The 27,798-nt window shown below is 41.7% G+C and overlaps 2 protein-coding genes across 2 annotated transcripts; one reads left to right on the top strand and one right to left on the bottom strand.

The window, feature by feature from the left end:
- Positions 1–371: 371 nt before the first annotated feature.
- Positions 372–4,759, bottom strand: LOC139761151 (oligosaccharyltransferase complex subunit OSTC). The gene is made up of 4 exons (XM_071685111.1): positions 4,510–4,759; positions 1,896–1,969; positions 987–1,204; positions 372–787 (listed from the first exon to the last, which is right to left on the bottom strand). Exons 1-4 carry the CDS (start codon positions 4,649–4,651, stop codon positions 769–771), a joined length of 453 nt encoding a protein of 150 aa, XP_071541212.1. The 5' UTR covers positions 4,652–4,759; the 3' UTR covers positions 372–768.
- A 6,920-nt stretch (positions 4,760–11,679) lies between these two features.
- On the top strand, positions 11,680–27,553 carry LOC139761225 (uncharacterized). Its single transcript, XM_071685267.1, has 4 exons — positions 11,680–11,794; positions 11,860–12,069; positions 20,948–21,068; positions 24,474–27,553. The coding sequence occupies exons 1-4, from the start codon at positions 11,680–11,682 to the stop codon at positions 24,598–24,600; spliced, it is 573 nt and encodes a 190-aa protein (XP_071541368.1). The 3' UTR covers positions 24,601–27,553.
- The last annotated feature ends 245 nt before the right edge of the window (positions 27,554–27,798 follow it).

Below are 27,798 nucleotides of genomic sequence, written 5' to 3'. Positions count from 1 at the left end.
ATTCTGTAATGCACTTTTCAATCGCTTAAGAACATAACTTTCACTGAAAAGCACTTAATTGAAAGGCAAAGAGGGTAGAATGGGAATCGGTCAATATTTTATTGCAACCTTTATGAATCATGATGGTATTTAATTCAATTATTTACAGTTCTTTCTTTATTAAAGAGATGTCCCACTTTTAATTCAAGAAAACCTAGTCACTTTAGGGACACAACAAATTTATGAACTAGATTACTGAAACTGTAGATGTATTTCAGACATGACAAGCATTCATTAAGAAACTCCTATGGCAAATACTTTACTGATGCAAAGATATACAATGCTTCAACACAGGATGGGAATAAGAGGATTCAGTTTTTCAAACATCTATGTGGCATTCCAGTTTATTGTACATTGAAGTAATCACTATTCCCAATTCCACAAAGCTTAATGGAATTTCTCCACATGTATGGTTATGCAAAACATCCCCGTAGTTTCACGTTTTCATTGATGTAAGACACCTATGTGGCTTCTCCACTTTTCCAGTTACATAAAACATGCACACGGCTTCTCCTTTTTTTCACTTAAGACACTAGTAACTGAAAATACAAAATCACGGAAGACATGAAAAAATAAAAAAGGCAGTAAAACAATATGAGCTTTATTGCCACTAAAATGATGTAAGAAGTACATGGAAATACTGTAGCAACGACGACTTGTCATGCACAAACTTTGAAGACATTTGTGATATGCAATGTCATGGGTTTGATGGACAAAATCACACACTCTTCAGCTCATCAGATATCCTCTGTAAAAAGAGAAAGACTTTTGTGGGTGACATACAATAGTTCACCTAACTTTATTTCAATAAGGCCAAAAATTAGTGAAGTAAATAAGATATTTGATTCTTCAAAAGCCTTATAAAGATATCTAAAGGCTGAAATATCTTCAGACAAATTTACAGTTTTAAAACAAATATAGAAATTGGAAATACAAGCTAAACTTACGGCAGTTTGATCTTCATGAATGCATAGCAGGCAATGGCTGCGATGATGATGCAAGCAAACCCTATAATAATAAGGAGAATACGGTTGAGTTTAGGCGTAGATGGGGCATGGGTCTGGTCAAGCACAATGAAACCAATGCCACCCAAGGCAAACATGAAGGAAGATGCCAGCCCCTCCATGATGTACTGGCCATTTACTCGATATGCCATGAAAGCGACCTGAAAGAAAAATAGAGTTACAAACTTTTGAAAACATGATATTTATACAGGATTTGAACAGTTTTCAGTAATTATAATATTCCATTTATTGCTGCATTTCTTACTATATTCCATTTATTGCTGCATTTCTTACTCCATTTACATGGCTGCACAGAATAACTCAAAATAATCTCATATCTAATCGTCAAATCTTATAAATGATGGTTTATGCAAAATATTCAAATATCCATAAATGCATATCTACTATTCAAATATCTGTCACAGCATATCTACTACTATTGACAGGACATCATTGTCTATGAAATGTCATGTCCTCTCTTTCGAGCTATATAATCTATTACTAGTACTATTTCTAATTGCCTATTTACATGGGACGCATTGCAACAATTCCCCACACCTAAATCTGCATGCATTTAGTAAGAATTAAAATATTCAAAAGATAGGGGCTCTCATTTTTATGCCATCACTTGCAGTTATCGCTTATAACATTCAGGAATACTAATTGTGCTGCAAAATTCAGATATATCAATAAGAAATAATAATAAGAAAAACAAAATTTTTCAGCAGATAGTCATTTTGAGTAATCCCTGAAAACTGTAGTGAGGGTTAAGGTCCTAAAAGTCACATAAAATCATCTAAATTCTTTTCTTATTGAAAAGCATTTTTGCTGCTGATAATGTGTGGTACTTACTGGACGCGAATGGCCATGCTCATCTGTGGTGGAGCCAACACTAGGAGGTTCAACAATAACATCATAAATTATACCTGGAGAATAGGAAAAATTTTCTTTTATTATACAGAATATATAAATTTGCACTAATCAACTACTGTACTAAGTGATATATTGCCTAACAAATGACTAAAAGAATAAATTTTGATCACTTAATAAGGTTCTCTGGCAGTGGCAGCTCATGTCGCTGCAAATTACAGGGAATCATGCATCATGACCAGAAAATTAATCTGATATTCATGTTCCTCAGCCTTACAATGTGTATAGGAAGACTACATTTTAATGCACTGCAGATTATTTGAAAATGAAATCCATGGGACAGCTTTCTCAAGTAATTAATTTTCAATAAATTCTTTCAATTCTCTGATCATGTGGTTTTCAACAGATATCAATCCTAACGCTGCCAATCTATCACTCGTCAGCATGAAAAGCTTTTATTTCTGATTGAGGTTTAAAAGCAAATTTCTCGTTCTACCCTTGCAGTGTGTACTGTTACTAGACCTTTTAAGCTTTACAGTTTTAGAGAACGTTTAATGTTATCATTCATAAATCTTATGTCCACAAGATATGTGTAGTATAAATCATCTCTGGTGTACAGTTCGTACTCTTCACAGTTCACCAAATTCAGTTCCTAGTTTGTCTGACTAGTGCCAAGGCTACTCAGAGAAGTTACAAGAATGAATATGATGAAAAACATCAAGAGAGGATTTAAATGATACATCTATATTAGAAATAGATGAAAAGAATAAGCTTGGGGTATGGGTAAAAACAAAGAACAGAAGGCATGAAATACACTAAGAAAGATGTCCAATAGGACTTCTAAAATAAAACAGACTGAAGGCATCAAATGCTCACTTGAAAGAAGAGGGAAGACACATGATGTTGCAAAAATCACAGTACAAGGACAAGTCAGTGCAAAGATAGGAATAAGTGGAGAAGATGGACTGGGTGCTCCACAAATGACAGACTTTTGTAAGTCTACCTGCTGTCTGGTGAGAAAGGTGCAGACATATTAAACATATGCCTACACTATGAAGAGGCTCCAGCTCAGCAGCTCCTATACACAAGCCCATACTCTCCTTTGGCTGACAACTACATCAACATGCAGATTGCGAGAATGCTGAAATATGTATCATTACACAAATAATGTATAATAGTTTTATTTCAATACGTCCAAATTCCATAACAGTGAAAGCATAAAGCCTGAGATCAACTGGTCACATAATTTTAATGTAATCTTAAGTAACTTCAATCGTAGAGACCTAGAGCTTAATACATCAGTAATTCACTGTTCTTGGGAGACGTGTGTGTGTTCATGACACCAAGCAAATTCCTGGTTGTCACTTCCCATTGATTCTGTGTGGAGACTGACCATTGTGATACCTCCTCTTTCTTGAATTGCAAAGCTGTGGTATTCTGTTGTGTCTTTTGTCTTTTTTGCTTCCTATGACCTTTCGACCTTTAAGGGAATGTCATCAGTTATAGCTTTGTAAGTGTTTACCCACAGAGCTATAACTAATAATGTTCTTTTTCTTGGACTTTAGTTTCCTTTGTCTGGGTTGGCCAGGAGTAAGGCATATATTTCTACACATGAAATGTCAGTTACTCTAAGAAAAAGGTGAAAATTTAATTTAGTTCTGTATCACATCAGCTCTGCACATGAAGTTGTTTTGTTCTGTAATTTCAGCACAGCATTGAAAATATCAACAATTTTGAAAAATTATTTTGTTCATAGACGGTGATGGTAGTAGGTTATGTATATCAAGGAAACTGTCATTATGTAATGTGCAAATAGATTTAACAACTGTAAAATAAAATATTGATATATTTACAGTTTACGATTCAAAGTAGTTACGAAGTTCCTGTTATATACAATCCATAGATATGTTTTACAGAAGTCCCAAGCTAAGAGCACTTACCCCCTGGGCTAGGTTAGGTAAGATTTATTAGACTAGAACATACAGTGTCACCCACCAAAATATCTTAAAATGATTAAAGTCACAGAATCTCATTCTCAACCTCACTTTGCCTCGAGGCTGGGAGAGTACGTAGGCAGGAGTCATGATGCCCGAGTGAATACATGCCATTGTCCTGGTTGGCACACACTGACCTGACTAGCTAGAGGGTGAGGATGGAAGTGTAGTTAGGGTGAGTTACGGCCTAAATTGTTCCCTCTGCACACTGGCACCTTTTCCTGACTGGCGACTGTCTACTGTGGCGCCATTAGCACTTAAGCCACTTTACCGATTAAGTTGTTTATATGAAATTTATTTGAAATGACGTATGGCTCACGATTCGACTCGCTTATATTTCTCCTGGTAATCAGAACCTTAATGACTATCGCCGTAATTACCGTACCCCAATACTCTTATTCTGTTCTTAGGACACAAGCCAAACATTGAGAAATAAAGAAAATTATTCAAATCCATTATTGCTCAATAAGGTCTACTTTACCGTAGTTAGCGTCCATAAGTTTAGGCACAGCGTAATTAATGGCAATATGTCATCCGTTCTGACTGATCGTTTTCTAACCTTTCATGACGGCTAAGTAGTCTAGCAAGCCGTAAGCACTTACCCCCAGTCACCAAGAAGTATGAAAGCAGGATAAAGGCGAACACAATCATGGGCGACGGCATAGCAACCCATGATGGCCTCTTCAATTTGAGCTTAGGCAGCTCTAAGACAAAGAACGGGAGGCTGTAGAGCGCGTCTAACATCCTTCCTTCTGAAAATCTTGAAGTTTCCGCGAGAAATTTTCAAGAGGTAAGAACCCGGTGGCGAGTGTCGGCCACCACCACCACAACAACAAACGCCGGCCGAAAAGTCTTGTTCCCCGGTTTGTGATTGGTCGCCTCGCCTGCGATTCCTGCCGATATATGTGATTGGTTAAGACTTGACCAATCACAACTCTCAACGCGTCTAGTGCGATAGAAGGGGATAAGAAGCTAAATATTAAAACAGCTGATAGCGAAATGATAAGTAACATTATCCTTCTCGTACAATGAATATCTGAGACATTAGCATGATTATTTCTGCTTATTAATATATTCAGCCATTGGTTATAGTTATTTGAATGTTTTTTATTCAAAATATATGTCAAAAATACTGATTCTTCATTAGGAATAACTTTGTGTGCAAATTTGAGTTGGTTCAGTAGATTTGATACAAAAGTCTTGTCATTACTATTATTACTTCCACTACAATCGACCCCACTTCAAAAAATAAGTTAAACTGATTTACTAAAACATTTTTTCCAGTGCTGATTAATTGAAATGGTTCTTAGGCCAATATGTATGTAGTTATGTGTGTAGGTATGTATATTTGCGTGTGTGGACGTATGTATATACATGTGTATGGGGGGGGGGTTGGGCCATTTCTTTCGTCTGTTTCCTTGCGCTACCTCGCAAACGCGGGAGACAGCGACAAAGTATAATAATAATAATAATAATAATAATTCTATTTATTAGACCCTCAAACATTAGGGGAGGTGATATTGTTTACATTGATCAATGCCGTCATATTGTGTCCCCAAAATCATGAAGACATTCTCTATGTTTATACTGAACGTTATATGCAAATTGATCATTCAAATTGGTCGGTGTCTTAGACGCCATTACTGGGCGCGCCCCTCCTCCATTATGATCGTCTGGATGGTGGGGGTCACGTGATCACGTTCAGCTGGTTTAGTTTGCCTGAGGAAGATGACGCAGGCCTCCTGCTGGTGGTGGCTCATGAGGAGGGCGTTCAACCGGTCCTTGTGTGGCTGGAGGGCCCAGCGCCCTACCCCATGCCACGACCACCACCACAAACTGGGTCCCTTCAAGATGGCGCTGGCCTCTTGGCCCAGGTGAGTCTGGCCGGACCTGGGGAAGGCACGAGGTGGCCCAGGTGAGTCTGGCCGGACCTGGGGAAGGCACGAGGTGGCCCAGGTGAGTCTGGCCGGACCTGGGGAAGGCACGAGGTGGCCCAGGTGAGTCTGGCCGGACCTGGGGAAGGCACGAGGTGGCCCAGGTGAGTCTGGCCGGACCTGGGGAAGGCACGAGGTGGCCCAGGTGAGTCTGGCCGGACCTGGGGAAGGCACGAGGTGGCCCAGGTGAGTCTGGCCGGACCTGGGGAAGGCACGAGGTGGCCCAGGTGAGGACGAGTGCGGCTCAGTATGGCGGCATCACACCCGCGTAATGATGGCCACAAAGTTTCAAGATGGCCGCCGCCCCCCGCGGACGTGACGACCCTGTGTGTGTGTGTGTGTGCAGTGAAGTGTAGAGTGTTCCCCCCCCCCCCCCCCCACTAGTGAAAGTTGTACTCACTCTCACTCGCCTAAACTTTATGAGACTGGGAGAGGTGAGGGGGAGGGGGGGGCCCCTCCTCACAACTCATACTTTCTATGGTTTAGATGTTATGAGTTAAGACTGCGACGAGGCAGGGTGCCTACTGGCCACGTACCTCACACGTCACCTCCTCATATATGAGACGTAAGGATGAGGAGTAACACCAAAGACCATACCCAAGATTGATGATGGTCTTGTGGTCTATACGGACCCTCCAGGACTGTTGGTTTTGTGGTCTATACGGACCCTCCAGGACTGTTGGTCTTGTGGTCTATACGGACCCTCCAGGACTGTTGGTCTTGTGGTCTATACGGACCCTCCAGGACTGTTGGTCTTGTGGTCTATACGGACCCTCCAGGACTGTTGGTCTTGTGGTCTATACGGACCCTGCAGGACTGGTGGTCTTGTGGTCTATACGGACCCTCCAGGACTGGTGGTCTTGTGGTCTACACGGACCCTCCAGGACTGTTGGTCTTGTGGTCTATACGGACCCTCCAGGACTGTTGGTCTTGTGGTCTATACGGACCCTGCAGGACTGGTGGTCTTGTGGTCTATACGGACCCTCCAGGACTGGTGGTCTTGTGGTCTATACGGACCCTGCAGGACTGGTGGTCTTGTGGTCTACACGGACCCTCCAGGACTGTTGGTCTTGTGGTCTATACGGACCCTCCAGGACTGTTGGTCTTGTGGTCTATACGGACCCTGCAGGACTGGTGGTCTTGTGGTCTATACGGACCCTCCAGGACTGGTGGTCTTGTGGTCTATACGGACCCTGCAGGACTGGTGGTCTTGTGGTCTACACGGACCCTCCAGGACTGGTGGTCTTGTGGTCTATACGGACCCTGCAGGACTGGTGGTCTTGTGGTCTATACGGACCCTCCAGGACTGGTGGTCTATGTCGTCCCCCCTCCCCCCCCCCCAACCTAGATGGGTTTGGGACACACGAAAAACACTAGAAATCTTGTGTGGGGCCCAGGCAGCCAGACGCCTTACCCAGGGTTCGTCGAAGCCGACCCGTAGTGTATATACACTTGTCATATATATATATATATATATATATATATATATATATATATATATATATATATATATATATATATATAAAGGGTACATAGTTCTCCCTATATAGGGTATATAGTTGTGAGTGGGCAGTTAGGAGGACGTGTATCCATTGATCATAGTGGCCAACTCGTCATATAATTACCAGGTCTCTCCTTCCCACCTGCACGTCACTCACCCTTGGCTTGGTGACGTGGCCCCGCCCACACCCCACTTGGCCACCCCAGAGCAACGCAAGTCGTCACCAGCGCACCCAGTGGTCGTCCAGGGTCACACACGTCGTCACCAGCTCACCCAGTGGTCGTCCAGGGTCACACACGTCGTCACCAGCTCACCCAGTGGTCGTCCAGGGTCACACACGTCGTCACCAGCTCACCCAGTGGTCGTCCAGGGTCACACACGTCGTCACCAGCTCACCCAGTGGTCGTCCAGGGTCACACACGTCGTCATCAGCTCACCCAGTGGTCGTCCAGGGTCACACGGGTCGTCACCAGCTCACCCAGTGGTCGTCCAGAATCACACGTCGTCACCAACCACTCAATGGTCGTCCAGAGTAAGACACGTCGTCACCAGCCAGTGGTGGTCCTACACACGTCGTCACCAGCCAGTGGTCGTCCAGAGTAAGACACGTCGTCACCAGCCAGTGGTGGTCCTACACACGTCGTCACCAGCCAGTGGTCGTTCAGAGTAACACACGTCGTCACCAGCCAGTGGTCGTCCAGAGTAACACACGTCGTCACCAGCCAGTGGTCGTCCAGAGTAACACACGTCGTCACCAGCCAGTGGTCGTCCAGAGTAACACACGTCGTCATCAGCCAGTGGTGGTCCTACACACGTCACCAGCCAGTGGTCGTCCAGAGTAACACACGTCGTCATCAGCCAGTGGTGGTCTAGTCACACGTCGTCACCAGCCAGTGGTCGTCCAGAGTAACACACGTCGTCACCAGCCAGTGGTGGTCCTACACACGTCGTCACCAGCCAGTGGTCGTCCAGAGTAACACACGTCGTCATCAGCCAGTGGTGGTCTAGTCACACGTCGTCACCAGCGGTTGTCTGGCGTTACACGTCCCACGTCGTCCAAGTAATGGCAGACCGCTGGGGATGGAGAGTTGGGGCCCCAAAAGTAACGAACGTTGCAATCACCACAAGGAAACCACCGTTCCCAGCAACCTGTCGCAGGAGCGTATAATATATAATGGTGCAATAGACAGGATCATACAGCGTTTCAAGATGTAATAGATAATTATACCTTGCCCCACCTGCTATGAGAGAGCCGCCAGCAAAGGGCCGTGACGTACGTTCGCTGGAGATAATTTGAAGACGTCGGTATCCATGGACGAACGATGTCTCTGGCGATGACACTGTGTAGCCAATAACTGGTTTGGGAATCATCCAGTCTATATTGAAATAATAATAATAATAATTCCATGTGTGGCGAGGTGGCGATGGGAATGAATAAAGGCAGACAGTGTGAATTGTGTGCATGGGTATATATGTATGTGTCTGTGTGTGTATATATATGTGTACATTGAGATGTATAGGTATGTATATTTGCGTGTGTGGACGTGTATGTATATACATGTGTATGGGGGTGGGTTGGGCCATATATATTCTACTAAATCTCTACTTCCCGGGTCAGTGAGGTAGCGCCAGGAAACAGACGAAGAATGGACCATCCACTCATATATACACAGACGCACACACACACATCGAGGTTCACTTTGATCTACCTGAATAAGGTTCACTTTCATAATTTACCTTACTAACGTTCACTTCATGAGTTACCTTAATGGGGCTCACTCATGCTTTACCTTAATGAGGTCCACTTTCATAATTTACCTTGATAAGGTTCACCCTTAATTTTCCTTAATGAGGTTCATTTTCATGAGTTACCGTAATGAGGTTTACTTTATTTGGTTTACCTTCATGAGACAGCTTCATCATTATCATTATTATTACTATTAATTATAATTATCATTATTGTTAATTATTATTATTATTATTATCATCTATCATTATTAATATTTTTATTTACAGAAGACTCTAGTAAGGGAAAAAGTACCCCCACCCCACCATCTTGGGGGGGGGGAGGGTTGGGTATAGTGGTGGGCGGGCGGGAGGCTGAGCGCGTCAGTTGGTGGCTGGCCGCCGGAGAGGGAAGGTGAGATGCTCTGGTCTGACTACCCCGCTGGGGTTCCATATCCAGTATGGTGTAGTGTTCAGTATCCCATGGCCTTGGTCGTACTAGTGATCGTCTAGTGTCCTAGAAGAAAAAACATATATCCTCTGGTGCATCATCCTTGATGAGTGGCCTAATGGGATTTGTGATGTAGTGTAATACACTGACTTTCCCCCCAGCTGACCAGAGACAGTCTCGTAGACAAGTGACGTGAGATACTCACCTGTTAGGGGTGACGTGAGACATTCTCCTGTTAAGGTGACGTGAGACATTCTCCTGCAAAGGTGACGTGAGACAGTCTCTTCCAAAGGTGACGTGAGACAGTCTCCTGCAAAGGTGACGTGAGACAGTCTCTTCCAAAGGTGACGTGAGACATTCTCCTGTTAAGGTGACGTGAGACATTCTCCTGCAAAGGTGACGTGAGACATTCTCCTGCAAAGGTGACGTGAGACATTCTCCAGCAAAGGTGACGTGAGACAGTCTCTTCCAAAGGTGACGTGAGACAGTCTCCTGCAAAGGTAACGTGAGACAGTCTCTTCCAAAGGTTACGTGAGACAGTCTCCTGCAAAGGTGACGTGAGACAGTCTCTTGCAAAGGTGACATGAGACAGTCTCCTGCAAAGGTGACGTGAGACAGTCTCCTGCAAAGGTGACGTGAGACATTCTCCTGCAAAGGTGACGTGAGACAGTCTCTTCCAAAGGTGACGTGAGACAGTGCCGTGAGACAGTCTCCTGCAAAGGTGACGTGAGACAGTCTCCTGCAAAGGTGACGTGAGACAGTCTCCTGCAAAGGTGACGTGAGACAGTCTCCTGCAAAGGTGACGTGAGACAGTCTCCTGCAAAGGTGACGTGAGACAGTCTCCTGCAAAGGTGACGTGAGACAGTCTCCTGCAAAGGTGACGTGAGACAGTCTCCTGCAAAGGTGACATGAGACAGTTATAAGACACTCCACAAAGTAGTTTTACGTGAGACAAACTCCTACACATATGACATGAGAGACATGCAAAGGTGTCGTGAGACAGTCTCCCACAATATGTACTTTTATATCGTAAAAATAAATTCAAAACGTCGGCCTACATGTAATGTGTAGTCTTGGCCATCATCACTGGGTGACGCTCTCTGGCAGCCCAGAACAATTAAAGTTTTCTGAATCCAAATCGTTCAGTATAAATGATAAGCCTGCATTAAAATGATCGTCTCATAATACATTTTGATCATTAATCATATTGACATCATACATTCTGGGCTTCCTAGTCATGTTTCTGACCACTTTCACAACGAGTTTGAGGTGAGCCGCGGGGATGGGTGTTGGCAGCTGGCGCTCACCTTCCTGGGAGAAAGTGTAAATAAGAGCCAACATGGCGGGCGGGGCGGGCGGGTCACCTTACCCTGGCCGCGCGCGCCTCCACTCACTCCCCGGAGCCGCCATTATCACCTGGAAATAAGAAAGTGGAGCCGCATTATCGATGGTCAATACGATAGGAGCAATGATCGATAGTAGAATTTTGCTATTAAAATGTATCATTTTCTTCCTGGTATTTATGCATATTTAGCTTGTGGTGAGGGTGGTTAAAGTGGTGTTACTGTGGGGGGGGGGGGGGTTAAGGAGACTCGTTAAATATTACTAGCAAAAACAATGCTTTACTGATATAGAACAGCCATAAGGTATTAAGGTACTCGCCAGGGGTCACGTTGCGACACTACCCTGACGTAGGAGACGTCCCAAGGGCCAGCTTTAGAGAGGGTCAGGTCACGTGACGCCATCGTTTGAACAGCCAACTGCCAGTTATGGTGTATGGACGTCCCGGGGCTGGCCCACCAGACTCTTGTCTCTGGTATATATTCCCATGAGTCCATGGGGAAATGAATCACGATAAGCTCCCAAGTGCACTTTCGTGTAATAATCACATCACCAGGGGAGACACAAGATGTGATTATTACACGTAAGTACACTTGGCAACTTATCGTGTTTCATTTTCCCCGTGGACTCATAGGAATATATATATATATATATATATATATATATATATATATATATATATATATATATATATATAGATAGATAGATAGATAGATAGATTTCAGTTAATGATAGCTTAGATGATTGATTTTCAGAGTTGGGTAGAGTCGTTCGAACCGTGTGCCACGTTGCCATGTTGCTTGCGGCAGTGTTGCTCGTTATGCTGGGGCTCGGACCGCCGGCGACCACTAGTGGTGCGGCCTCGCCAGCCAGCAGGAGACTTCAGACCTTCAACGCGCACACTGACGGCCATTTCATCCACCACGAGGAACCTGGTGCGTTGTTTACCCTCGAGACGCACCATGAGGGTTTCCCTGGTGGTGGTGGTCTGCAGGATAAGCCGTTCTTCAGCAGTCTTCCAAGCCCTTCCGCGGACCACAGACCCCATTCTCCGGCCCAGCCAGACTATCCGGTACTCCACCTCGACCCGGACCACATCCTGTAGGACCACAGAACGTCAAACGAAGACCACAGTTTCAGGCCAACCCTCCTCCTCCGGCCAAGCAGCAAGACTCACCCAGCGAGGAGAAGCAGGTGGTCGCTCATGAAGGTTAGTAACTTCTGATTATTCCATTAATATGAATAGATACGAATGATTGTAGACGATACGAGTTGACGTTTAAATTTGGTACAGAAAACGACAACGCATGTGTTCGACCTTTTCATGTATTTTCGTATAACACAGCAAAATACCTGACCCTAAAGTGGGGCAGGTAGAGTTGGCTGGCGAGGAAGGGGGTATCATGATGGCGTTGACGCTCCTTCATATTCTTCGTTGGGTCCTCGCCAAGCAAGGCGGACCTCTGTCCTTACTGTTATTGTTTGAGATTAAACCTGCCTATAACTCAGGAGGTGCGAGCCCTATGTTGTAGAGCGCCCCGCTGGTGCTGAGGGCTGACCACAGCTTGGGGTGCGAGCCCTATGCTCTTGTGCGGCTCGCCGATGCTGAGGGCTGACCACAACTTTTCGCTGTAAAGTGGGAGCCGCGTTTTCCAATGTTCTTGTTCCTAAAGTCATCAGACTTGGTTGGACATTTGTCCTAATGACAACCAGTTCTCTTTGTGAAAGGTGAGCAGTTTCCCGTTGTCAACGTTCCTCTTCAGGTTCGCCAGGCACGGCCTTGTCCTCAGTAATCTCGTTCTCGTTTCTAAGTGGGAACAGTTTCCAATGTTCTTGACGTTTCTTTCGGTTCGCCAGGCACGGCCTTTCGTCCTTATTAATCTCGTCCTCTATTCCTAGCACGCCTTACACCCTCCTGCATGTTCAGGCCCCACTCAAAATTTTTTTCACTCCATGCTTCCACCTCCAGTTTGGTCTCCCACTTCTCGTTCACTCCACCTCTGACTCATATATTCTTTGTCAATCTTTCCTCGCACATTCTCACGATGTGACCAAACCATTTCAACACACCCTCTCCTGTTCTTTCAACCACATTTTATTACCACATCTCTTACCCTATTATTACTCGACCAAACCACCCCTCACCACATAGTCTTCAAACATCCCATTTCCATCACATCCACACTCCTTCGCACAACTCTATCTATAGCCCACGCCTCGCAACCACATAACATTGTTGGAACCACTATTCCTTCACACATGCCCATTTTTGCTTCGAGAACCTTCGCCCCCACCCTGTGACTCGCTTCCATTTCCATGTTTCTATCAGCTGCTAAGTCCACTCCCAGATATCTAAAACACTTCGATTCCTCCAGTTTTTCCTGGGGATAGGGGAGAAAGAATACTTCCTATGTATTTCCTGCGTGTTGTTAAAGGCGACTAAAAGGGGAGGGAGCTGGGGGCTGGAAATCCTCCCCTCTGGTTTTTACTTCTCAAAAGAAGTAACAGAGAAGGGGGCCAAGTTAGATTATAATGGAGGGAAAATAAAAGGCCTAGAAATTACTTGATTTGCACCAGCCATTATGTTATGGTGTACAGGTGTGGGCCTGAATGATAATGGGCCAGTATGGTGTCTTGTGAAGTGCCAGTCTGGTATTTGCTTAAGTATGAGTTTAAAGTTTCTCTGTTTTGATGTCAGACAACACGAATGTCTCGGTTACATTGATATACATGATTATGGGTTTATTTTCTTGTAGGTGAGAGGCAGTATAATGGTTATTGGTGTGATGTAGCAAATTTCAGGGAGTGGTAGGGGTTTTAAAAGGTGCAAGTTGGTGGCTTTATCAAATCTTGTGTCTTTTGTTGAATTTTTTGTCATATATAGACTACATAGAATGTCCCAGTTAAAGGTTAGTTCGTACACCATAGCAGTTATCTTTGGATATTTGGTAGTTTTGCTTGACAATGCTTTGCTTATCAATTTTACCCAACAATTCTTTGGATATTGAGTAATATTGGCCTATGGTCCTTTGTTTATTAAGTAATTTTGTTCCATAAAGCTTTAGATAATGAGTACTTTTGTCCTGTATTGCTTTGGATATTGAGTAAATTTACTTCTGTTTTCTCAGTATTGAGTAATTTGTCCTACATTGCATTGGGTTTTGATTAATATAATTCTAAAGTGCTTTCGATATCAAATGATTTTGTCCTACATTTCTTTGGATATTGAGTAATTTTTGTCCACTGTTCTGGATATTGAATCCTCTTTGCTCTACTGTATCGTATATATCGTATTGAGTAATCTTGACATTTTACAATTTCTTCTCCACATAGATTTTTAGTTATGGTTTATGTCCCTATTTACTGAAACTGACCAACCCTAACCTGTAAGATGAGTGTCCCTAGCCCAGGGCTCCCAGAAAATAGATGTATCAGTTGTGTAATACAAAAATTTCATAACTTTTTTGTGCCATAAACTGTGAAAGTGGCTAATTTTGTCCTACAGTGTTCTGGATTTTGAATAATTTTGTTCTACAATGCAAGTGTAGTTTTCAGAGTATATGGTGAATCTGTTTCAGCCTGCATCGCTGTAGCTATGAATATTGTTTGCTTTAGATCTGCACTGGTGATATAATAAGATGATGAAAGAACAGGTGTGAAACATGAATGAAAGCATTGTTATATTTCAATAACATCAATAACTGTGATAATAAAGTGTATAATGGAAACTTTTGGGTAAGTGTGAAAGGCGGTAACACACTTGCATGAAATTGGTCGAACCTCTGCAGACTTTACCTAACTTCAGTAGTGCTCCAGGTTTCTCTTAATCAGAATACAGTAATTTTTTTTAATAGATTTTGCATTGCTTTTAATTTCTTGTATTGGCTGATTATGGTCGGCAGTGCTGTATGCAGTGTTTATAGAATACAACAAATGTTAATCATAAATAAGACCATTATATTTTATTGAACTATTTAGATAAGGCAGTAATAGTTATATATATAAGTACAAGTTTTTGGTTTGATGTGAAAGTAGAACCCCTTTAAATTGCATCTGTATTAATATTTGAAGACCTGGCTTAAGCTAAGGATATGTGTGTGTGTGTGTGTGTGTGCACACAGTAGTAAAGACATGGTATGTTCACATGTACAGGGTTAAGAAACGGGGCAACACGAGTGTAAGACTCCCTGGAAAACGGAAATATTAATCATACATCTCTTGTCCTGAATCCAGTTCCATTGCTAAGAGACGAAAATGTATTGCAGCACATGAACAGGGTTAACAGTATGTCAGCACTAAATGGAATGAAAGAAAGTCAATCGGCAGGTCCATATAAGCTTTATCTGAGGGGACAAATGGGACAGTTAACCTGTTGACTGCTCTTTCAACACTTCATGTCCTTCAGGGAAAACTTCCAAGGGAATGGAAGCTTGCTAAAGTAGCAACCATATTCAGAAAAGGTATTAATTGCTCCCTGAAAATTAACATTCAAATGGCTTAATATCTGTAGTTGTTAAACTTGTGGAAACCATCATTCAGGATTTGTAAACCATTTTGAGTTCCAGCTTTGAATGAAAGACTCTGAGCATAGTTTTCGACAAAATTCCACATAAATCTGCTTGATTTAATGGTGTAACATGCGTGAAAAGAGTTAAAACGTATATCAATTTAGATTTTTGAAGAGCATTCAATAAAATTCTACGAAGGTTTACTAAAAAAAAAATGTAATTCACATTTTATAGATGGGGTTGTACTGCAGTGGTTAGGAAATTGATTGTTTAACCATAGAGTTGATTAATGGTCAAGCCTCAGAATGGTTAGATTACAATTAGTGTGCCACAAGGATCAGTCCGAGGACTGGTTCTTTTTGTCTAATATTTGACGGAGATTTCTAAGTTGGGGAATTTATCTACAGAAATTGAATGTCTTTGCTCCAGACAGACTTGGAAAAACTGGGACAAGGTCCACGGGTGGCAAATGTTGGTATTAAGATTGAAAAGGCAAGGTACAGTGTGAAATTTTTTGAACTGAAAGAGGTACATTAGGAGAAAGACTTGAATATGGTAATCTCGTGACCTAAAGCAAAGTAGACTGCATAGAATGTTACCTTTTACTTTAGATTAACCCTGTGTATCCCTAGATATACTACTCTTCTTATTCCATATTCTTTAGTGATATGATACTCTAATGCGATTGGGGCCTGAACATACAGGAGGGTGAAAGGCTTGCAAGGAATAGTGAATTGGAACTATGTGGTATTCTGGGGTGGAAGTACTGTCAAGGAATTGAATTAGGACATGTGATGCGTCTGGGGTAAACCATGGAAAGTTCTGTGGGGCCTGGATGTGGAAAGGGAGCTGTGGTTTCGGTGCATTATTACATGACAGCTAGAGACTGAGTGTGAATGAATGGGTCCTTTGTTGTCTTTTCCTAGCGCTACCTCGCACACATGAGGGGGAAGGGTGTTGTTATTCCATATGTGGTGAGGTGGCGATGGGAATGAATAAAGGCAGACAGTATGAATTATGTATATGTCTGTGTTTATATATATGTATACATTGAGATGTATAGGTATGTATATTTGCGTGTGTGGACGTGTATGTATACGCGTGTATGTGGGTGGGTGGGAAGGGCCATTCTTTTGTCCGTTTCCTTGCACTACCTTGTTAATGCAGGAGATAGCGACTAAGTATAATAAATAAAATAGTATATCAAGGAAAATTTTGGCATTAGTCAGTGTAAAAGTGCAAAATTAAGTGAAAGGAGGCTTTCCATTCTTGCTTGCAGTGATAGAATTTTCTCCTTTATGCCCTATCTCTATATTTAGGCTGTTATGCACTCATTAGGCATAAAGTCTATGCTGGTGTTTTCCCTTGTCATTGTTCTTCAGTGCGATGGTTGAAAGTTTGATACCAAAATTCCATTTTGTAAATTGTTTCCTTTTACTTTCGTCTTGTCATGTATTGCTTTCTGAGCAAATATATGATTGTTTTTGTCCAGAGTTGGACATATATTTTTGCAGCACAGGTACCAGTTTTCAAAGGTTCCTGACACTCGCCATAAAAGTTTCCAGCCTTTTACCATTGATCAAGTCAAACATGGAGTAAAAGTGAAGGGTATGTTACCAGTGTAGATGCACTTTGAATCTAGTTTTGAATATTGCATGAATTTATTCAATAGTAATGTAGTGTTTGGTGAATATGATGAGCATTGTAGAGTGTGGTTTGGAGCAGTACTGTATTGCTGATAGTACTGTATTAGTGAGGGTCACGTATATTAGGGATGATTTGGATATATGTACCTGTACTTTATAGACTGCTGGATTCCACTTAGAGAATTGTCAAAACTCCCCTGCTCTTGTTATTGGTTTGTAAGCTTCAGCAAATGTAAGTCAACAGTAAGGATGATGGTGGATGTTCAGGTATTTTGATGGGGGTTGGAATTTGTCTGGTTTCTAGTGCCTGGTCAGATTTCTTATACTGTAGTAGCATTAACTAGTAGGTCATTTCCTCTTTCTCCTAAACAAGGAAAAAGAAGAGTATAGCATTGCCTTAAGCACAACTTATTGTGCACCTTGTTCAAAATCACTAAATAGTATATATTATACGTCTCATTTGATTATATTCACACAACACAAAAAATCTTTACACCTTAGTGACATGATGTGACTTAAGGATGAAAAATCTGAAAGAATACCAATCTCTCAAAAGTTAAAGTGATCATTGAGATCTGTTTTTCATCAGTGAAAAGATTGTCTTAGTGCTGTGTGTACAATTTTGCTTTTTGTAATGCATAGCATATGTCATCTTGACCACATTGAGATGCCTTTCTGCATATATACATAGGGGTCGCCATAATTCATGGTTGAGGTACCAGTAGCCTCTGTGAATTATCAGGTTGTAAGTTCTGGTTTAATTGATTGAAGTGGAAGTAATAAATTCAGTTATGGAGGCAAAAGAATATGCATTTAATGTTCCAATACAGCTTTTATTAAACACTTGGCATCATATATCAACAAATGAATGTAAGTTCAACTTGTATGACATGACTGGCACATAATCAATCTTGACACAGAATCGCTGGTAGTTTAATCCCCCAACTGTCTGCTCGGTGGACAACCATACAAATCAGCAGAGAATTTATGAAACATTCTGAGTGATATCCAGATCCTTACCTGCACATCATTATCAAAGAGGTTTTTCATTACTAAATTTCCTTGAATTTGCTAATGCTCAAGATGCCATGGGAGTCCTCTTTAGGCTGTATTGGAAACCTACCAGCAAAGTGCACTGACCTAGAGATTCATACAGTATAGTGATTCATACAGTATAGTATATACTGATTGGCTACAGATTAAGAAAATTTGATTGTGAAATTTCTAAAAAGATACCCATTAACTTGTAATGCAAATTTAACTTCCATTAGTTACTGCAACTCTGTGTTTAAAGAATAACGTGATAAAATTGGGCAAATTAGTGACATTTTCAGGAAAGAGTGAACAAGAAAAATGTTGCATTAGACTGATGGCGGATTTTACATCACTTGTTAATCACTGGCTGCTGTCATGATGAACCCAATGAAAATAGGTTAATCTTTAACATAGAAAGTTTTTGTATGGTTTTAAGAGTTGTAGAAAAGTATAATCCCTTCCTGAAATGCAAAGATGAATGGTGTGAGGAATGACTTTTATGCAAATGATATGTTGTAAAGGCACTTATCCTGAGTGTTTTAGGTACCTGGAAGTGGATGTGGGAGTGGCTAAAACAATGAGAACTGAGGTGAATCATAGGGTAAGATAAGGGCATTGATGAGTGTGTGGAAGGAGAGGCCATTGTCCATTAGAGCAGAGATTGATATATTTGATGGTATATTTATTCTGACAGTGTTGTATGGTTGCAAGTCTTTGGCCCTAAATGCAAAAGAACAGAGGAGAGTGGATGCATTGGAAATGAAATGCATGAGAATAATATATGGTGTAAGTCATAGGCCCCGAATGCCAAAGAACAGAGGATGGATGTGTTGGAAATGAAATGCCTGAGTGAGAAGGGTTGATTGTTTGTAGTAAGTTTTCTGAATAAGAGCACCAGGAGACAGATGAAGAATGGCCTATCCACTCATATATACATATATATACATAAATGCGCACATGTACATGCATATACCTAACGTATGCATATGCAGACATGTACATATTCATACTTGCTTGCCTTCGTCCATTCTTGGCACTACCCTGCCCCACAGGAAACAGCATTGCTATATTTCATACTTGATTGCCATTTCTTAGTGCCAGGAAATAGACAAAGCAAGACATATCTACTCGCCTTAACATATATGCACACATGTACATATTTATTCATACATATACATGTATATACTCGTGCTTGCCTTCATCCATTCCTTGCACCACCAAGCACCACAGGAAACGGCATCGCCACCCCTTGCATCGTATATATGTTTATCTAATTATTTTTATTTTGTCGCTGTCTCGCGTTAGCGAGGTAGCGCAAGGAAGTAGATGAAAGAATGGCCCAACCCAACCACGTACACATGTATATACATACACTTCCACACACGCACATATACATACCTATACATCTCAACTTATATATACAGACATATACATATATACACATGTACATAATTCATACTGTCTGCCCTTATTCATTCTAATTATGTAAGTTTTGGAAAGAGGGGCAAGTATGAAGTCTGTTGGGGATGAGAGAGCTTGGGAAGTGAGTCAGTTGTTGTTCGCTGATGATACAGCGCTGGTGGCTGATTCATGTGAGAAACTGCAGAAGCTGGTGACTGAGTTTGGTAAAGTGTGTGGAAGAAGAAAGTGAAGAGTAAATGTGAATAAGAGCAAGGTTATTAGGTACAGTAGGGTTGAGGGTCAAGTCAATTGGGAGGTGAGTTTGAATGGAGAAAAACTGGAGGAAGTGAAGTGTTTTAGATATCTGGGAGTGGATCTGGCAGCGGATGGAACCATGGAAGCGGAAGTGGATCATAGGGTGGGGGAGGGGGCGAAAATTCTGGGGGCCTTGAAGAATGTGTGGAAGTCGAGAACATTATCTCGGAAAGCAAAAATGGGTGTGTTTGAAGGAATAGTGGTTCCAACAATGTTGTATGGTTGCGAGGCGTGGGCTATGGATAGAGTTGTGCGCAGGAGGATGGATGTGCTGGAAATGAGATGTTTGAGGACAATGTGTGGTGTGAGGTGGTTTGATCGAGTGAGTAACGTAAGGGTAAGAGAGATGTGTGGAAATAAAAAGAGCGTGGTTGAGAGAGCAGAAGAGGGTGTTTTGAAGTGGTTTGGGCACATGGAGAGAATGAGTGAGGAAAGATTGACCAAGAGGATATATGTGTCGGAGGTGGAGGGAACGAGGAGAAGAGGGAGACCAAATTGGAGGTGGAAAGATGGAGTGAAAAAGATTTTGTGTGATCGGGGCCTGAACATGCAGGAGGGTGAAAGGAGGGCAAGGAATAGAGTGAATTGGAGCGATGTGGTATACCGGGGTTGACGTGCTGTCAGTGGATTGAATCAAGGCATGTGAAGCGTCTGGGGTAAACCATGGAAAGCTGTGTAGGTATGTATATTTGCGTGTGTGGACGTATGTATATACATGTGTATGGGGGGGGTTGGGCCATTTCTTTTGTCTGTTTCCTTGCGCTACCTCGCAAACGCGGGAGACAGCGACAAAGTATAAAAAAAAAAAAAATAAAAAAAAAAAAAAAATTTATCATGGTTTGATTTGACATGCTGAGCTTGTATCACTTGGCTTGTCTTGTAAATACATGTCTTTAATCCAGAATAGCATGATAGAAAGTTGAAGATTATTTACATACAGGTTCCAGTAATAAACTGGAATCTTAAAAAATTCATAGCTGAAAATTTTGTTAGCAGGCATCCTTGTCCCCTTTCTTTGACTGTTTTCTAACATTTGTCATTGAATCTTGCTAGTTTTCATGCCTTTGTTACTGAAAAAGACTTTCTCCATTCTTACACCTTTAAGTCCTCCCAAACTGCTAATTCTGATAGTTTACATATTGATCTATTCATGTACTTGTGTGTAAACATTTTTATTTGTTAGGTCCAGGTGGGTGTCACACAAAAGAAGGCTTTTATTTTGCTGGCCAGAAATGGTATGTCAAAGGCTGCCGCCGACGCACTTGCATCCACTTTCGTGGCTCCTTCATCACAGAGACCGATTCGTAAGTGTGATTCCAAGATGTCATACAGTCCTTTAGTATAGTGAGGATTATGACCTTACCAGTCTGTTGTGGCACATACGGACTGGTGAAATCTGTGACCATTTAGATTGTTGTCATCGGTGTGTAACATGTTCTTTAAGGAAAGGCATGTTTGCATTGCATGCATGTGCTCGAAGATACTGACCCTTTATATTTCACTCTTGTAGGAAATCCGTGACATCAGCCTATGAGTTACCCGAGTCTGGTGACTGCCAGTAAGGATAGCTTTTGATATGGAGATGTGTAACCTAGCTGTACTTAAGCAGGCTTGTGATTCTGACAAGAAAGTGGAGTTCCAAACAGTGTTTGTCAGGGGTGACAGACTGAAAGAGAAGATAGGGCTAAAAATACACACAAAAAAGCAAAAAATGAATAGAATAGGATGAGGCCAGAAGGAAGAACATCTCTCCCACTTCCAGCAAAGGGAGGCCAGGATTGATTAGTGCAAATGGATTGGAGCTAGATGAAATTAGGAATCAACCTGGACATTGTTGGTAAACTACAGTAAAGAGGACACTTGTGAAGGAGCACAAGAGTGCAATGAGGGACTAAGTACAGGAGGAGGAGATTGGCTGCATTAACCCAGTGACTGTGGCTACTGTTGAGTTTTAGCATGTCCTCAGTGGCAGTTTTCAGTAAATGGGGATTTTAGTGAAACCCACTCTAATTGCAGGCTGAGGAAGGTGGTCTGTTAGAAGCCGGAGTCCTTTACATCCTGAACTTTTCCCAGGTGCATTAGAAATTGTTTTAATCTGTGTTGTAAATATGTTACTTTGGGCTCATGATGGCTGTTTGTTTTGGGTAACCCTGCTGAGGCAGGAGGTGTTTAGGGAGTAGCAAAGACTACTTTAATTTGCTTGGCTTTTGATGCTCTACCATTTTCCACACATTCATCACTCCCAGAACTTTTGCCCCCTCCCACACCCTGTGGCTCACTTCCACTCCATGGTTCCATTCACTGATGAGTCCACTCCCTTGATATCTAAAATGCTTCATTTCCTCCAATCTATCTGCATCCAGGCCTGACAGACCTTTCCATGGTTTACCCTGGGTGTTTGACATGCCTTGGATTAGTCCATTGATGGCATGTCAGCCCCGGTATTTCACATCATTTCAAATCTTTTCCATGCATACCTTTCATGTTCCTGTATGTTTAGACCCCAATTGGTTAAAATCATTTTCTCTCCATCCTTCCCCTTCTGATTTGATTTCCTGTCTCCCTGTTCCCTCCACCTCTGACACATATATCCTCTTTGTCAACCTTTCCTAACTCATTTTCCCCATATGTCCAAACCATTTTAACACACCCTTTTCTGCTCTCTCAACCACACACTTTTTATCATGCATCTCTTACCCTTTCCTTACTTGATCAGACCACCTCAAACCACATATTGTTCTCAGACATTCATTTCCAACACATTCACCCTCTGTACAACCTTGTTTATAGCCCATGCTTTGCAACCATATAATGTTGGAACACCTATTTTTGCTCTCCGAGATAACATTTTCTCCTTCCACACGTTCATTGCTCCCAGAACCTTTGCCTTCTCATCCTCCTCCCTGTGACTTGATTCCTTTTCCATGGTCGAATTCATCGATTAGTTCAGTCCCAGATATCTAAAACTTAATTTCCTCCAGTTTTTCCTCCATTCAAACTTACATCTCAACTAGTTTGTCCTTCAACCCTGCTGAACCTAATAATTTTGCTCTTATTCACATTTACTCTCAACTTTCTCCTTTCACACACTTTCCCAGACTTGGTCACCAACTTCTGCAGTTTCTCATTCGAATTGGCAACCTGTTTTATCATTGGCGAATAACAACTGACTCGCTTGCCAGGCCTTCTCATCCCAAACAGACTGCATACTTTCTCCTCTCGCCAAAACAGTTGCATTTACCTCCCTAACTTCCCCATCCATAAACAAATTAAACAACTGTGGGGACATCACACACCCATGCTGCAACCAGCCTTCCTTGGGAACCAGTCACTCTCCTCTCTTCCTACTCATACACATGCCTTACATCCTTGGTAAAAACCTTTCAATGCTTCTAGCAGCTTACCTCCCATACCATATGCTCTTAAGACCTTACACAAAGCATCTCTATCAACTCTATCATATGCTTTCTCCAAATCCATGAATAATACGTACAAATCCACCCGTTTTTGCAAGTATTTCTCGCGCAAAACATTCTTCAAAGAAAACTCGTGATCCAGACATCCTCTACCACTTCTGAAACCACACTGCTCCTCCCCAATCTGATGCTCAGTACATGCCTTCACCCTCTGTCAATACCCTCCCATACAGTTTTCCAGTAATACTCGACAAACATATCTCTGTAGTTTGGACACTCTCCTTTTTGCACTATGCATGCATTCCGCCAAGCCTCGGGCATTTCGCCATGATCCATACATATATTGAATATCCTTATCAACCAATCGACAACACATTTGCCCTCTTTCGTAATAAATTCAACTGCAATAGCATCCCAAATTTCATATTCTGCAAAGTTTTCGCTGCCTCTTGTCTCTAAACCAAACCACTCTCCCTGACCCTCTCACTTCACACACCACCCTAACCAAAACACCCTACATCTGCCACTTTGTCATCAAACACGTTCAGCAAACCTTCAAAATACTCACTGTCTCCTTCTCACTTCATCATTACATGTTATCACTTCCCTCCTTGTCCCTTTCACTGATGTTCCCATTTGTTCTCTTGTCTTATGCACATTATTTACCTCCTTCCAGAGCATCTTTTTTTCACATTGTGGACTCTGATTGGCCAAGAATGGGCCCCAAATTAGCAAGCTGCCATTGTCTAGTTGGGAGGACAGTGATGGATGGGGAAGGCCCCAGCAGAAAGACTGAAAATATTGTATGCTTGTGGGACCCAGCCTTTGAGAGAGAAAATTTCACTGTCAAAACTCATTTTTCTTTCCTAAATGCTTTTACTGCCATCATTGAGGTAGCATCAATAACAGTCTCATTATTTACAAAGCCACTCTCAAGCAGTCATGTATATTGTATTGACAGTATGTATGCACATATTGTGCAGAAGGCACATATTATGTGCCCCTAGATTCATCTCCCCTGACAAGTATTTTTAATAGTATATCTAGTCAGGCTACTTTGAATGTGGAGATAGCCATTGAATATGTTTCTATTGGTATATAATGAAGTTTTGACCTTCAGGAATGACAAGAAGCTGTTGATTGTCATATGTTTGCATAATCGCTTTTGAGCCTCTGCATGTTCTTGAAAGTACGATTTATGTGTTTAACAAATAATTTTCATTTTTTTATATTGCAAAAAAAAATAACCTTTTGTGCCTAATACTCCTTTTTTATATCCTGTTATCATTTCAGATGTGATTCAGAGATCTTCAACACCACCTACAAGTGTATTGTGCAGGTTGACACGACGGCACAGTACCCTGACTGTTGCCCAACCTACCGTTGTAATCCAGATAATCTTGGTAATTCTGTCAAGTAGATCTCACCATGATCATTGATCTGAAAGTACCAGAGCTAACATGTAACACATTCAAAGCAAACCACTTAGCAGATTGGTAATGTCTATGCAAAGTTGTTCATTAGTCTAGGGCCTTATTGTGACAAAAATGCCATACTCAAGAGACTGCTATATTGTTAAAATCTAGGTGAACTTGGCTTCTAGATCATATATGTCTCCAGTAGGAAGGTCACTGTATGTATAGGTATGCTCTTAGAGTTTGACCGAAATAATGGCATGTTTTTACTTTTGATATTGAGTAGGATGTTAACATTTCTGGCAGAGTGACAGATTTAAAGATTTGTAGTCTGCAGTTGAGGTTATATTTAGGAAAGAATGCTGTTGTATAGTAAAAATATTGTGTGGCAGTATTAGAGTTGAGAAATGATTGAACAAATTTCATTTATGACTTTGACTCCGTTTTATGGAGCTGAAGTTGGGGATAAAGAGAGTACCCCAGAATTATATGGAACTGATTACTGCAGATGGGTAGTGAGCGTGAGGTCCATGAAAGTCGAGCTGTGAAAGTAAGCTGCCTTGGTGTTAAGATGTATGTTAAGTATCCTGTAAAGGTTGAAATAGAAGAATGCATAAGTATTGCCTTAGAGAATTTTATTCTTTAACTGGTATATATTGGGACATAATTCCCTTTGGTATGCAACTGGTATATATTAGTACATAATGATTTTTGGTATGCAACTGGTATATATTAGTATGTAATGCTTTATAGTATGCACGTAAATTGAAATAGAAGGCAGATATCCATTTTGGGTAGAAAGCTCATCACATTTGAAGCAGTGTCTTTGATGTATTTAATATTAAAGTTTTTCTTTACATTCTTTTTTTACAGCAATGAAATATTTCTCTTCAGTGTCTGTGGAAATTCCTGTGGAAACCTCTTCCAAAGTTCCATTTTTTGTAGTCTTTAAAGACAGTATTTTTTTTTCTAGTGATCTGCAGGTGTCAACCATAATTATAGGAGAGAAGTTGCATAAAGTATTATAGATAAAGGAGGTATTAAGGAGATGTAGTTGCATTTGTGAATCTTATAAGTCTTCTGAAATTGTAGGTCTTCCTGAAGTATGAGATGTACTCGCAAGTTCTCATCTTGAGACAAGCATATCACAATCTTGCTGTACAGTGTTTCACTGCTGTACCAACCTTTATGCTGGAAGTGCTTGGAGGTAGTGCATTTAAGGGTAAGTGAAATATACAGTACTGTATCTGGTGACCCCACCCATATGTACACTCATGCATTTTGACTTCAGATTGAAATGAATAATGTAACTTGCAAAAGTACTGCCTTAACTCTGTGGAAATTACATATTACATCTTGTAATTTTTAGGTGGTTAATATTTGAAAATTACTGTACATTTTATTCTATGTACATATACCTCCTCATTGTTACGATGATAAACCATAGTAACCTACGTCTAGTTCCACCACTTTTCTTCTGCATTGGTGGTTTTCCCATGATTGGAATACAGTACATACCTCTTAACTGTCCCTTCTTGTGCCACTAGTTCCTTTATCTTCTTTGGGGCTTCCACTGCACTTAGGAAGAAGGCCACATCCTCAGGGTAGGACTGTAGGTTATAAAATATGGTAATGGTACGTGTGTGCCTGTTTTGGAAGCATTCTGGGTAATTGAGCATTGTGTTCAGTTGTTTCATTGTGGTATTTGCATCATCGGCATAAAGGGTCTTCAGCTATGTTGAATTGGTTCTTGTAGCATAAGCAAGGTAGTGTTAAGAACAGAGGACTGAGTGTTAGAGGGAATATCTTCATTTGGCCATCTTCTGCTATTACCTCGCTGACACGGGAAATGGTGATAAAGTGTATGCGTATATACATAGATGCCCACACATGCATATATACATAGCTATACATTTCAACGTATAGATACATATACATACACAGACATGTAATTAAATACACATGTACATATTTATATTTTCTGCCTTCATCCATTCCTGTCGCCACTCTGCCACACATGAAAACACTCGCACACACCTGCCCCATGCGCATGAGGTAGCACTAGGAAAAGACAACAAAGGCCATATTTGTTCACACTGTCTCTAGCTGTCATGTGTAATGCACCGAAACTACAGCTCCCTATCCACATCCAGGCCTTGCAAAACTTTCCATGGTTTACCCCAAATGCTTCACATGTCCTGGTTCAATCCATTGACAGCACATTGACCCCAATGTACCATATCCTTCCAATTCACTCTATTCCTTGCATGCCTTTCACCCTCCTGTATGTTCAAGCCCCGATTGCTCAAAATCTTGTCACTCCATCCTTCCACCTCCAATTTGGTCTCCCGCTTCTTCTTCCCTCCACCTCTGACACATATCCAAACCATTTCAACATACCTTCTGCTCTCTCAACCACATTTTTTTTATTACCACACATCTCTTACCTTTTCATTACTTACGTGATCAGACCACCTCACACCACATTGTCCTCAAACATTTAACTATTTAACTTTCTAAAAGGTGAAACACTCTCTCTCTCTCTCTCTCTCTCTTCTCTCTCTCTCTCTCTCTCTATATATATATTTTGTGTGTGAAGCGTCTGGGGTAAACCATGGAAAGGTCTGTGGGGCCTGGATGTGAAAAGGGACCTGTGGTTTCAGTACATTACACATGACAGCTAGTGATTGTGAACAAATGTGGCCTTTTTTGTCTGTTTTCCTGGCGCTGCCTTGCTGAAGTGAGGGGTAACAATGCTGTTCCTGTGGAGCACGTTAGCGACGGGAATGGATGAAGGTAAGCAAGTATGATTATGTACATGTGTATATATGTCTGTCTGTTGTTTGTATGTATACAGGGTGTTTTCACTGTGGTAGCCTGCTGTGGTGCCTAGCACAGGATGTTTTCACTGTGGTGCCTAACACAGGGTGTTCTAACTATGGTAACCTGCTGTGGTGCCTAACACATGGTGCTTTTACTATGGTAACCTGCTGTGGTGCCTAACCCATTGTGTTCTTACTATGGTAACCTGCTGTGGTGCCTAACACTTGATCTTACTATGGTAACCTGCTGTGGTGCCTAACACATGGTGTTCTCACCATGGTAACCTGCTGTGGTGCCTAACACAGGTTTTTTTTTTACTATGGTAACCTGCTGTGGTGCCTAACACTTGGTGTTCTTACTATGGTAACCTGCTGTGGTGC

The sequence above is a fragment of the Panulirus ornatus genome, chromosome 39 (genome assembly GCF_036320965.1).
Source record: "Panulirus ornatus isolate Po-2019 chromosome 39, ASM3632096v1, whole genome shotgun sequence".
Classification (NCBI taxonomy): Eukaryota; Metazoa; Arthropoda; class Malacostraca; order Decapoda; family Palinuridae; genus Panulirus; species Panulirus ornatus.
The sequence above is the reverse complement of the archived record's forward strand: the minus strand, read 5'-3'. Positions and strand labels throughout refer to the sequence as shown.

What these genes read in the sequence shown, in the direction of transcription:
- LOC139761225 (XM_071685267.1), top strand. Translation starts at nt 11,680, where the DNA reads ATGCTGGGGCTCGGACCGCCGGCGACCACTAGTGGTGCGGCCTCGCCA. An exon ending in CATCCACCACGAGGAACCTG is followed by an intron (nt 11,795 to 11,859) that starts GTGCGTTGTTTA and finishes CTGCAGGATAAG; the next exon opens with CCGTTCTTCAGCAGTCTTCC. An exon ending in TTCATCACAGAGACCGATTC is followed by an intron (nt 21,069 to 24,473) that starts GTAAGTGTGATT and finishes TTATCATTTCAG; the next exon opens with ATGTGATTCAGAGATCTTCA.
- LOC139761151 (XM_071685111.1), bottom strand. Translation starts at nt 4,651, where the DNA reads ATGTTAGACGCGCTCTACAGCCTCCCGTTCTTTGTCTTAGAGCTGCCT. An exon ending in ATACTTCTTGGTGACTGGGG is followed by an intron (nt 1,970 to 4,509) that starts GTAAGTGCTTAC and finishes CCTATTCTCCAG; the next exon opens with GTATAATTTATGATGTTATT. An exon ending in AGCATGGCCATTCGCGTCCA is followed by an intron (nt 1,205 to 1,895) that starts GTAAGTACCACA and finishes TTTTTCTTTCAG; the next exon opens with GTCGCTTTCATGGCATATCG.